Below are 12,353 nucleotides of genomic sequence, written 5' to 3'. Positions count from 1 at the left end.
GCAGAGGTGTCTAGTGCCTGAACAGGTCTCACTGTGCAAAGGTGACGCGCGAGCTTTCAGTGGGAAAGTTCCAAAAGCAACTGAAAGTGGGGGGTGGGGAGGCCTAGAAATTAGGAAGTGGGGAGAGGATGTTGGGGCACTAAGGTTGAAGGCCATATCCTGGGAGGAAAGGTTGGAAAGGAAAAGGAAAGTCTTCAGCCTGCCTCGTGGTTGGCTTTTGGCAGCAACATTGGAATGCCCAGTGGGGCCTGATATCTTGCAAGCCACTTGGCTGATATTTTCTCTCCGCTTGTCCCTAGGGGCTTTTCTTGGAGCCTTACAAGAGGTAGATAGACATAGGCTTACCTTCCAAAGGCCTTTTGCTCTATCTAGATAATCTATTGCATTGTGTGGCAAGTCGAAGGTGGAAATCTCGGCCATGGGTACAGTAGTGAGCATTTTCCCTGAGAACATAGAAGCCAGGCTACCTACTCGGGTGCTGCAGGCTAGCACCCCAAGGGAATATGGCACCTTGTTGGGAGCCTTGGCATCCGAATGTGAAAGATTTGTATTATGTAGGGGGACATTGTGAAAGTCTTTTCAGTGGCCTTAGAGATTGCTGTAATGTTTTTGGGGAAATGGCTCTGGGCTCATACTGACTGGATGAATTACATAAGGCTCATGTGCTGTCAAGGTAAAGACTCCAGATCCAAGAAGAGATCCAAACTTATTTGAGTTGAAGACAGTATGTGAAAATGGGGATTTCAGATGACACAATTAGACCAATAATTGGCTCCTCTCCGCAACTCCAGGACTGAGTTTGACCATGGCCCATTTTTTACTAGCTGTGTGACCTTAGGGGCAAGTTATTTATGGCCTCTAAGCCTCAGTACATTTCTTCATTTGTATGACTGGGAATAATTATCTACCTTTAGGATCAAAGACAATGCTTGGCACATAGTAGGCCCAGGGGGTTAATAATTGCCCCAATGACTGCCCATGTTTCTATAAGTTGCTCTCCTCAGTTCTCTGTTGCCCCCAAGACCTGATAGGCCAGTGTCCCAGGGACCAAGGATGCAGGTCAGCTGTTCCCTCCAGGGACATTCCTCTGGGTCAGCCTATGTGGGCTCCTCTTTCCCTTTGTTAAGAGTTCTTTGCCTTACGCCTTTAAGGGATTCCATATGCAACGACTTGGATTTTTTCCCTCTAAGTGGGATCATTATATGGTTAGGAATTGATTCCAGAGCTGGTATCTGGGTGCTGTTTGGCAAGTTTTCCAGTCATTATTCAGGGAAGAAGACTGAAGCTGCTGGAGAAGTCCTAGTTGGAAGAGGTGAAGGAATGGCCTGCTGCAGAGGCCAGAGGTGCTGTGGTTTGATAGGGATTAAGTACGGATGTTATGAAGGCTCGATGTGGTTTTCAATAAAGTCAGCCAGAGATTGCTTCTTTTATATCGATATGTATTTAAAAAAATTACTAGCACGAGAAGAAAACCAGACCTGTATGGATCCAGGGCGGTAGTAAGCTACTGTGATCAGGTTTCCTATTCGACTCCCAGAGGGTAAGTCAGCTTTTGATTGAAGCTACACTTGGTTCTTGACTCTCAGGGGATGCCTGCTCTGAAACAGGAGCCCTCCCTCCCTGCCTCCCCCCCCCCCCTTCCCTTCTTTCCCTAAAAGCCTTTGTGCTGAAAGAGCTTCAGTAGGCACGAATCTCTGGTCCTTCTAAAGAATGCCTTACAGCTTTTGCTGACATTGTTTTGTTGAGCAGTGGGTTTTACCAGGCCAGCAGTTTTGCCCCCGTTTTAGCTCACTATTTTAGAGGTAGTGTATGGACAGGATGCTCTTAACTGCCATGATGGCTACAGTGTGGAGCCCCGCTGCCTAGAATCTGAAGGTTCTCTAACCTTTGCCCTGGGTGCCCTTCACTAGGGGGCAAAGGTGGGGAGCTTGAGGACCCAGGATTGTTTTTGAGGATGTTTGTTTTTTGGAGCCCAAGAGGCTGAGGGTGGACATAGGTGAGAGTATGTTCCAGCTCTGAGCCTGATTTAAAAACTTGCTTTAATTGGAGAAACTCCTAGGCATTTCACAGTTCTGTACAAATGCAAACTTGAAATAGCTCAAGACCTACGTCATTTAGGAAAGGATAAATGAAGTACAAAAATGTTCAAACTATGTAAATCCTTGGAGTTGTCTGCCCTCCCATAAACACATGACAAGTGCCAAGGCATTTCCAGTCAAAACACCCGTGGACCCAGCAGCCTCCTTTGTATTTATTATTTTATTAACAGCATTTTACACAGCATTTAACAAGCCCAGACTGCCCGCTTTCCACAGTGACTGGGGTGGAACGTGGGTGGGGGGTGGGGAAAAGTGGTCTCCAAACCCACTAGCTGGAGAGATCTCTCCAGATGGAGAGGCAGTTTATTTGTACTGTCCAAAAGTAGTACTGAGGAGAAAGAGCTCCCATCCCAGGAGCATGGTTGAGCTTCTGTAGTGCTTCAGCTCCCTGCTCCCACTTGGAAGGTAAAACGGGGTCTACTACAGGCTACTCTGCCCCTTGCTTATTGATGCTCTTCAAAGAACAAGCATTTGTCTATCGTTATTCCATATCCTGGTGGAAAGTTTCTAAGGAAAAGTAATGCCTTTCTTAAGTCATAAAATGAGCCTAGTATGATTATTTAATTAAAATCTATTTAAGGACCGATTAGGCGTGTAATTTGCGCTAATAATGACGATTATGGAAATGTTCAACTTAACCAAAAATCATAAAGGAGACATTTTGATCAGTGGGGCGACCAGTAAGTATTCGATGAGTTGGACAATTTCTGAAGGACCAGAGGCAGACCTCTGTGGGCCTGCACAGAGAGCAGACATGCCCAGCCTCTGTGACAACTTGGAGAGCTGCAGGCCTCCTTGTCACACACAGTCCCAGCCTGGCCACTTGGCCCAGTGGCCTAGGAGCGTGAGCAGCCATCTCTTCCCATTTCACTTGCCCAGATTCTACCAGAGGCTCAAACTCTGGGAGAGAGCTGATAAACCACAGCGAAATCTCTGCGAAATGGCGGTGCTTTCGGGCTTTAACAAACTGTAGGAGAGAACGAGAGAACCGCACACCGCACGCTTCCTTAGCTGGCCTTGGCTAGAGCCTGGAGGGGTGGGGTGGGGGTTGAGCCAGGGTCCCTTGTTCCGGAGAAACCTGCCAGCTGCTGGGCTTGGTGCGAAGGCGAAGGCAGACACAATGCTGCTGTTGTTGGTTTGATCTCTAACTGTGGATTGTTAGTCTGGCTTTAACTATGTGGTAAGGGGGGAATGTGAAGGCTGTTTACAGCGAGTGCAAATAATGTGACAGCTGTTGGCGCGCGCTCGAGCAGTGCCGTCCCTCCTCAGCACTCACACAAAGCGTGCACTATGCAGGCCTTGCAGAGGAGCTGCAGAGGTGGCCACCACTTTGTGGCTGGTGCTTTCGGATGAGAGAAAGCTGGGCCACATCCCATCGCCAATCAATCCCCGGCACACACCTTAAGGACTTCCCATATATGTTGTGGTTTAGGGAACTTGTTAGGCAGAGGTGTCAGGAGAAGGCCCAGGGGGCCTGGAGTGTCAGTGTCTGGAGGGGTTTGGCCAAGATCCATGGACCTAGGTCCTCAGCTGCTTGTAACAGAGTTTGCAAGATTTGGGGAAACAACCAGCAGCCCCAGTTAGCTTGTTGGAAAGAATGTGTTATTAACTGAAGGCTTTCTGGGGATTCCAGGGGCTCTGAGGGCTGTTTCTCCTCTGCAGGGGCCCTATTCAGACAAGTTAGACAGAGACAGGCGGCTGCTGTGTTTGTTCTGGGCACTGTTCCTCAGGATGGATGTGCAAGTGTGGGTTCAGGACCCAGCGGAGTGTGCATTGCTGGGGAAGGGGTGCAGGTTGACTTTGACTCACACATCTCATAGCCATCCCTTGTGGGAACACATTGGCCTTAAGCTACAGCCACAAAAGGCCTGCTGGCAGTAGCAGTGCTCTGTGAGCATCAGGGCGGAAAGGAGAACAGTTGGTGATGGCCATCACCCCCTCCAGTCCTGGAACTGCATAGATGGTCAAGAACTTGGGTCTGTCTGTTAGGTGGCCTGGGGCAAGCTGAGAGTTAAGTGTCACCCCATCCCCCAGGAACCCCAAGGTTGAAAGAAGCCTTCTAAGCAAGCCCTGGCTATCTTTGGGAGAGCGGAGAATCTCTTCAGGCCGACTTAATCCTATATGCTCCCCTTCTGTGACTTTGGCCCTTGGGTGGACATCCTACAGGATGTCTGAGTCTAGATACTCCCCGCCCCCCACCCTGGGTAAACATGGTGAGTTTTAAAATGTGGACTTCTACATATTCCCCTCGGGGAGCTGGGAGATGCTTCTGGAGTGATACATGAACTTCGGTGCCAGTTCTATAAATTGGTCTCTTTTTATGACGTGTGCCATTTTCTGTAGGAATGTTGCTTGCAAAACGAGTTTCGCCTTGGAGGAAAGGCGGAAAGATAAACAAGCCTGCAACGCCAAAACACTGGCAGTCTTCCCCTCCTTCCAGCTCTCTTAAAGCAGCCCGGCTGTATTTCCAGGATTAGAGTCGTGCTTGTAAGGAGGGACTCGGTTGGCTTTTTTCCCCCCCAAGCAAATGCAAATTAGAGAAAAATAATTTTCTTTCAACGATATGCAATGTATTAGTCACTTGTTATCGTGCTCCAAGGCAGGCCTCATTTGCGCGTCTGCCAGCTCGCTCACATCTGCTCAGCGCTGTTGGGGCATTTTAACCTTGGCGGTGTCGTGTCTAGTCCCATGGATCAAGGAGGAGTAATTAAGCTCTGAACAGTCACCCAAAAAAAAAATTTGTGGGTCCCCATCTATATGGCTTTGTTTTGAGGTACTGGGAGTTCTAAGACTGAGTAGCAGACATGGAATTCCTATTGTTCCTTGTAAAGAAAGTGAATGTCCCTCTCCTGGCCCTCGCCCCCTAGCCTTCCCAGGACTTCCAGGCTCTGCACAATCAGCAAGATGCGTGCATGCAAATCTCAGGACCCTTGTGTTTTCCACATCATAATTCCCTAAAAAGTTCCTTTGTGCTTACCAGGGGTAGCCTTCCTTGTAACTTGTTACTTTCTGTAGTGGGCAGTGACATTGAACGTGTTTCGTTTGTACAAAGATTTAGTGGAGACATGTATACTACTATGGCCTTCATGTGGAACGTTTATTTAGGATTCCTCTCCAGGTTGTACGGATTCCCAGGTAGGGACTGAATTCTGTTGGACCAGGCCCAGTATGGGGGGCGGGGTGGGGCCTGTAAGGAGGAGTCCTCCTAGGTTTTGGGTGCTGGGTCCACCTCCTTTTTAAGGAACCCTTGTTTCCAAAGTCACCCCACCTGTATTCTGGTGTGCTGATTAGTTGGTGTGGTACAACCTGAAGGAAAGTGGAAGGGACAAAAAGGCAAGGGGCCTCTGGCCATCTCTCTAGAAGGGAAAGGGGGAAGCCCATCTCTGTCCTTGATTTGGGAGCAGTAGTAAATATGATCCTAGCAACTGGGGCTGCCTAGGGTAGAGGGTGTGTGACCAGCAACCCATTTTGGATAGACTCTCAGGGTCAACGGGCTCTGCACCTGTCCCATTTTATCATTTTATTGTAGGCTATACTTGGCTCCCATCTTCCTAGGGGAGGGTCCAGAGCAACAAGTCTCTAGTTTGACTGAAGGGAGCCCACAGTGAAGGTAGGAATGGTTCTGTAGTCCTGACTCCACAGCGGGCTTGGGAGCATTTCCTTCGAGGGCTCAAAATCTGCCTGAAGCCACACAAAGTTAGTTTCTGTCTGAAATTTCATGGTGAGGATCAAAGGAGTAGTGGGGACTCCAACAGAGGGACTCTGGAAGTTCCCCTGAGAACACAGGGTCCCGGGTGTTAACTAGGGTCTTGGGGGGTGGGTTGCCCTAGGGAGAACTGGTAGAGTTTCTGGAAGGCCTGAAGGGACTCCTGGCTGGTCCTGCTGGGACCTTGGCAGGGAAATGCGAGGAGGGCCAAAAGGGGTTAGTGAGTTCTGAGCAGTACTGGTAAAGATAAATTCTTTGTGGGGGCCCATCACATCATGCTCCATAGAGGCCTGTAGAGGGGTGCCCCGCCCCTCCCCCACTGCTGCCAGGAGGGCCAAGTTTATTCCCACCCTGGTGCCTTTCTGCTGTGACCCTGAGGGCTTCAAGAAGAAGCTGGGGAGGTTCTGGATGCTGGGGAGATCAGCTCTGTGCAAGCATCAATCCCCTCTTCCCCCTTCTGCCCATTGCCTTTAGTCTGTTGCTGATGTAGAATTGGGCACTGTGGGTAACAGAGCCAGTAATTGTGGCTTGGAGTGTGTACCTGGGCAGCCTGGATCACACCTCCAAACCCCACACCTCATGCTAAGATGGCTCAGGACCTGGGAGCAATTTGAGGGTCCCCTACTCATCAGCTATGTGACATCTGGGAAAGCAGCCGAGGAGAACCCGCCCTGCATTGCACATCCGGGAAAGCATTTTCTTTTCCCACCCCCACGGGGCCCTCCCCCCCCAACATTCTAAAATAGAAACTTCTTCCCCCTCCCTTCCTTGACACCCAGAGCGTGGTGCTGCTGTGACTCAGTCTGGGTTTGGAGCAACCCCAGGAAGGGCTGGCGCTAGCTTTAGGCTTGGGTGAAATCCACACCAGTCGTCGTCTTCCCCTCCCCCGAGCTTGGCCCCTCTGAATCTCCTTCCTGGGCACCCCACCCGTGATAAAAAACCGTGTAGCCATTCTGGGACTTAATCTGAACCGTGTGTTTAGTGCACTCAGATGCTGTTGGGGTTAACCATGGCCAGCTCCAGCTATTGCCAGGCAAAACTCAAGTCCATAGTGCAACCGAAGCCTCTGGAAAACACGGTGCCAAATATTTACAGAGGGGACCAAGGGTGGAGAGATTCGGCCACCTGCCCAGGGACACAGGGTGGTTGAGGGTGAGAGCAGAGCTAGGAGAGTGTGATGACCAACGAGAACCATGGGAGGAGAGGCTTCTTTTTTCATGAGGCCCCCATTTAGCACACCGACCTGAGCATGGGTTACTTAATGTCTCCCCTAAGCTAGAAGCTGTTACATACATACTTGTCCAAGCTGCCAAAGAAGAGACTCTGCCGGCACTTGAGTGGAGAGAAGCAATACTTTTCCTGTTGTGGGTGCACGTGGCACCAATGGTATGGGAAATGGTGTGTCCTAGTGGGATGACAGTGAATGAGCAGAGACGGTTAAAAAAAAAAAAAAGCCATAGTGTTTCCTGCTCTGTCCTTTCCTCGGCCCACTATCCGCTGTTGTCCACAGGGTAAATCTTAGATCCCCATGAAGAAGAAACAAGGCAATTGGGTGTGCTGGTATATGACTTTAATCCCAGCGGAGACAGATCCGATCTCTCGAGTTCCAGGCTAGCTAGAACAGAACACCTTGTCTTTAAAAAAGGAAGAATTGTGTTCTTTTCCTGGATCTACAGTGCTGTCTTGGCAGGGATCCAGGAGATAGTGTTAAAAGGTACTTCTTGGGGTTCACCTTGTGGCCTTTCATAAAGAGAAATGGTGCTCCTTCTCAGGGATGCCAAGGCTGGAGGGATGCCATCTAATCTTGGACTGTCTGACCCTCTTCTGCCAGTCAGGTCCCTCTCCCCTGTGTCTAGGCCAAGCTTGGGAACTCTGGCCACAACCTTTGGCTCTGGAGCAAATGATTGTTCAAAGTCCGTCCAGGTGACTCCAGTTAAACACAGGACCAGCAGCTGCAACCACATACCATGTGTAGCTGTGACATGCTTGTTCCCCCAGATCTCTGTTCAGCAGGCGGCAGATAGTGCAGTTAGCAATCAACCTGTTCCGTAAGAATCAGACAGCCTTCCCTGCCTGGCTCTCCTCTGAACCATCCTTTCTTGGCATTGCCTTCCTCTCCCTTGCTTTTCTCTCCACAACTGGAAAGGGGTTAAAACCTAGAGCCAAGGTAAAGCTAGCAACTCGCCCTCCCAACAGGCTGGTGCTTGTAAAGAGTTTTTTCATGACTGACTTCACACATCTTGGCACTTCTAGAGGCATAGAAGGGGCCAAAAGTGAGCCTCTTCCTTATATACAGCAGCCAAGTGCCTTGAGGTATTCCGTATTCTCTCTACCACATCCCACAGCCAAGGGTCAGCAAAGTCTGTTGTGAAGTGTTTTGCCTCAGAGGTAGAAAGCAGAGCCCCAGCCATTACTAGCACTCTCTAGAAACTAGTTGGAATGACTTTGCCGAGTGTTGCTCTCTTCTGCCTCTTGGTCTCTGATTTTTCACCCATGCATGTATGTGGGTGATGGTAATCCCTGCTCCTCAATGGTTTAGTGGAAGCAAGCTGTTTTCTGCTGATTATGCTCCCGCTGGGGGCTTGGGCTGCCCTTTCTTGTCATCCTAGAGAAGGGCCTCTGCCAGGCAGGACCCCCAGTTGCTGGCCCTTTCTACTCTGTTCCTCTTTGGCAAGGCACCTGAAGAGTTAAAAGTTCTTAGCTTGTTGCAATGAAATTATGGCTGGCAGTGGCGCCGCTGTTTGTTCAACAGACCTCCACTTTTAAACAGTTCACAAAAAGTTCATGGAGCTGCTAAAGATTGTAAGTGTGTATACACGAGTGTGCACACGCACTCATGCGCATGCATGTATATAGTCCACTGTGCATCTCTCCTTGGTATGGCTGCCCCATCCCCCAACCACATACAGAGGAGACTGAAATGCACTCGAGGCCTTAACTCTCAGTCTGACCCTGATGGCTAATGTTATTTATCTGACATTAATATTGAAAACCCTGAAGGAGGAGCCCCAGAGAGAGGCTGAAGCTTCCGTTGTCTAGTCTATCCCAGGTGCTTCACAGTCCAGGTGCCTTTTTCTAGAAAAGCAAAGATGCGCCTGGGTTTTTGTGAGGAGATGTCAGGCATTCCTTGCCTAAGCTGATTCTTAAGGTTTCCTGAGGTACTTCCCCCCAAGGTGAGACATTTAAGGGGGAAATCTGGAGAAGGCCGACTGAGAAACGGAGTGGGGAGTTTTGACTTTCCTTAGGCAGGTTCTTTTTCTGGTTGTGGAGCCTGTTGGGAACAACAGAGTCCTCCTGTTGCCAATGGGATTTCGGTGCTCCACGAAGGCATGGTGTGGTCTTAGGTGCAGCCTGCTGTCTGGGACACCTGCACCAAGGAATAGTGCTCTACTTGATCAGGCCACCCACAATGTCTTCCCTTTGTTGTGAGAATGGGCAGCAGATCCTCGGGAAGGGGACAGTGCATGGAATAGGTCTTGGGTTTCCAGCACTGGTGGTGTGGCGTTCCATGCTTGCCTTGTATATCTGGGAAACAGTGAACAAGCATCACACAACCTTCCCCAACACCCCAGTCAGTTCCTCCATGCACTATGGCTAAGCTGCTTGGAGTTCCCCTGTCTGAAGAAATAGACCCTTCCCCAGGAAAACAGCTTCGCCGAAGTCCATTCCCATGATGCTGTCAGAGATTCCAGTCTCTTCGGGGCCCTTCCTCCCCTTCATTGTTAAGCTCTAACTGTGCGTGGTGTGTTTGTGCGTGGTATTCTATGGCTGGGGGCCGGTTGGGGTTGCTGGCGGACAAAAGACCTAGTTAGGACAAAGAAAGGGGCATAGCTGAGCTTTTGGATTCGATCCTCCTAAGCCTTCCCCACCCCCAGTCCCTGGCAGAAGAGTCCCTGGACAGGGTGCCTCCACCCAACCGACCTGGCAGTCTGCTTCTCCGTGTGCTAAAGTGTAAAAGCAAGCATTTGCATATTTTCTCCTGCTAACAAAGGAAATGTGTCGACTTAAGGGAACATTTGGGCTTTCGGAAACTGTGTGGGTGGGTGTGTGAGGGAGGAGAAAGAAAAGTTCCCCCAATGAGCTCTGCACACCAATTACTTCACACTCAGGTTTGGGTCCCGTGGAAAAATGCCGTGGTCTGTCCTGGACAAGGAAAACTGAGATGTGTTTGTGAGCAGGGAATTGCCGAGGGCCATCGGTCCCAGGCATTAAAGGCTCCCCTACTTATTAACCCAGCATTTAACAGCAGGATATGGGCTGAAGCGCAGTCAAAAGAAACGGCTCAACCTCCAAAGAGCAATTAAAATCCTGCACGAGGATAAATCACGCGCCGTGATAATCCTGTTAATAAAATGCAGCTTGTCCTGACCCTTCACTCATGCAGCAAACTAGAATGTGGTATGGGTGGGGGCGGTGGGCTGAGAAGGTAAGTGCGGGAGATGGTCTGGGCTCCTTTGCAGCCCCCAGCCCCCTGCACACACAGTCTCCCCCTCCCACGAGGTGGAAAATGGGTGGCTTTTGCCTGTTCCTGTGTGCCAGCTACTCGGAGCCCATCAGCATCAGCCCTGGCTGCAAAGACTTATGCGCTAATGATTTCTTGTCCCCAGTGAGCAGGCGTCATTGAATTACTCAGCTGCCTCCCCCTGCAGCTCCCAGGCAAAACCACCCCTGTTAGGTGCTTAATCTAATCCAGGGCTTTGGTGGAGAGGTTCGCCAGCCCACTGGACTCTCTCTTTCACCCTCTTTCTTTGGGTCGTATGCAGGACAGCTTGCAAATTCAGTCCTAACAATGTGTGATCATTTGAGTCCCAAACCTGCCACCACCACCTCACCGTTATTCCTCTGCCACCCCAAGAGGGATCAATGTGTGATCTAGCACCCCGTGTCTCTCTAGTCCTTTCTCAAATATGGCTTCTTTCTATGGCAAAAGGGTGGGCAGGTACAGGGCTGTGGCTTGGGTGGACTTTTCCTGTTAGCTTGAATCTGTTCCCTCTCGTCACTGTGGGTCAGATGTGTTCTTCTTGGCTCATGATCATTTGTAGACAGTCCTCAGGCACAGGCTGCATCCTGTATGAATTGCCTTGAAAGAGGCCTTCTCTGCTTCATCGGTGCCTCTCCTTTACCTAACCTCTTGGGGATTCCCCCTGTCTTTTTTTTTTTTTTAAACAGACTAGACGCTTGAAGCCAAGCTGCCGTCCAAGAAGAAGACATGCTCTCAGCAACTCCCCTGTATGGGAACGTTCACAGCTGGATGAACAGCGAAAGGGTCCGCATGTGTGGAACAAGTGAAGACAGGTGAATGGTCTCCAGGGCCAGGCCTGGTGAGGGAAACTGGTCTCCTCCCCCACACTCCTGAGCAGGACCCATGCCCAAACCCTGTCACCTTCTCACAGCCATAGAGGGGCCCAAAAGGTCTGGGCAAGAGAGATCTCCTAGCTGGTGGCCCTTGATTTACAGTTTTAACAGGCAGCTCGGCTCAGCGAAGCATTGCCGCCCTTTAAAAGATTAGCCCCTGAAGCGGCCTTTCAGTGCACTTTCGTCCTTAATTTATTATTTCATATTTATGAAGGAGAATTAATCCCCGTCTATATGCTGCTTTAACTCTAAATGTCAGGAGTGTGGGCCCAGGTGGATCGGCATTCGATGTGCTTTTAAAACAAATAGTTTGCTTAGTAATAAATGAGGAGATGGCTACCCTTTCTTTGGGTACAACCCAAGGTTTCAGGTTGCCCTCTGCTGCCATTCCTTGTGGCTATTGGCCCAGATTCTGATCACTGGACAGCTCAGTTAGGCTTTCTAATCAGTAATTTGGGGCTGGGGCAGAGACAATGGAACAGTAGATGACTGAAGCAGCTTTGGGGTAATGGTGAAGCGTGTCCTCCACTACTTGTCAGCGATGTTATCCTGGGGATTTGGAAGTTGGCATAGAACACTTTCTTTATCGATGCTATCTGATAACAAGTCCTGGGACAGCCAAACAGCAGCCTGGCACAGATGTGTAGCTTCCTCTTCTGCCTGGAGTAGCTGACATTTCTCTGATACTCTTGTATATCCACACACATCTCCGCATTGTTTTGATAAAGGCCGAAAATAATACCTTCACTATTGCCATGGAAACTAGTCTCGTGGATGTGGGTGGATGTGGTCCCTAACTTTGTTTGGGGGAAAGTTTTGAAAACCTGCCCTCGGGGTTAATGGAGATGTGGTAGATGAAGGGGCTAGCCTGTAGACTTCTAGTCCACTTGGTCCATGGACATTTTGCTTAATTTCTGCCCTCCAGGATAGCGCGTAAGGGTTGGCTAAGGCAGCCCTTAGCCTCTGTAGGAAAGGTCACGTGATAAAAGTGTGCTTAATTTCAGGCTTGCCCACCTCTGGGACATATGTGTTATTCATGTCCCCACACATGAAAGGCTTGCCTTTGCTTTGTTCTGCCAGGGTAATATTGAATCACCATTTGGGAGCAACTTTCACTATAGGTCATGGCAGGGAGGGTTAGGAGAGTTCAAAAAAATAAATGAGATTAGTAGAAAGTGGTCTGGTCCGGGGAG

General features: G+C 49.8%; 1 protein-coding gene across 10 annotated transcripts in view; it reads left to right on the top strand.

Annotated features, from left to right (window-relative positions):
* Positions 1 to 12,353, top strand: part of Bcor (BCL6 corepressor) — a 120,978-nt gene that overhangs the window by 84,677 nt on the left and 23,948 nt on the right. For 9 of the 10 annotated variants that reach the window (XM_051177941.1, XM_051177940.1, XM_051177946.1 and 6 more), the window contains exon 2: positions 10,975 to 11,100. In XM_051177941.1, the coding sequence (XP_051033898.1) occupies positions 11,015 to 11,100 (86 nt within the window). In that variant the 5' untranslated portion in view covers positions 10,975 to 11,014. Of the gene's footprint in view, positions 1 to 10,974; positions 11,127 to 12,353 lie in introns of those variants that run through there. The other variant, XM_051177947.1, reaches the window with a different exon arrangement.

This window comes from Phodopus roborovskii, unplaced genomic scaffold (assembly GCF_943737965.1).
Source record: "Phodopus roborovskii unplaced genomic scaffold, PHOROB, whole genome shotgun sequence".
NCBI classification, from domain to species: Eukaryota; Metazoa; Chordata; class Mammalia; order Rodentia; family Cricetidae; genus Phodopus; species Phodopus roborovskii.
Note: the sequence above shows the minus strand (reverse complement) of the source record. Positions and strands in the feature narration are given on the sequence as shown.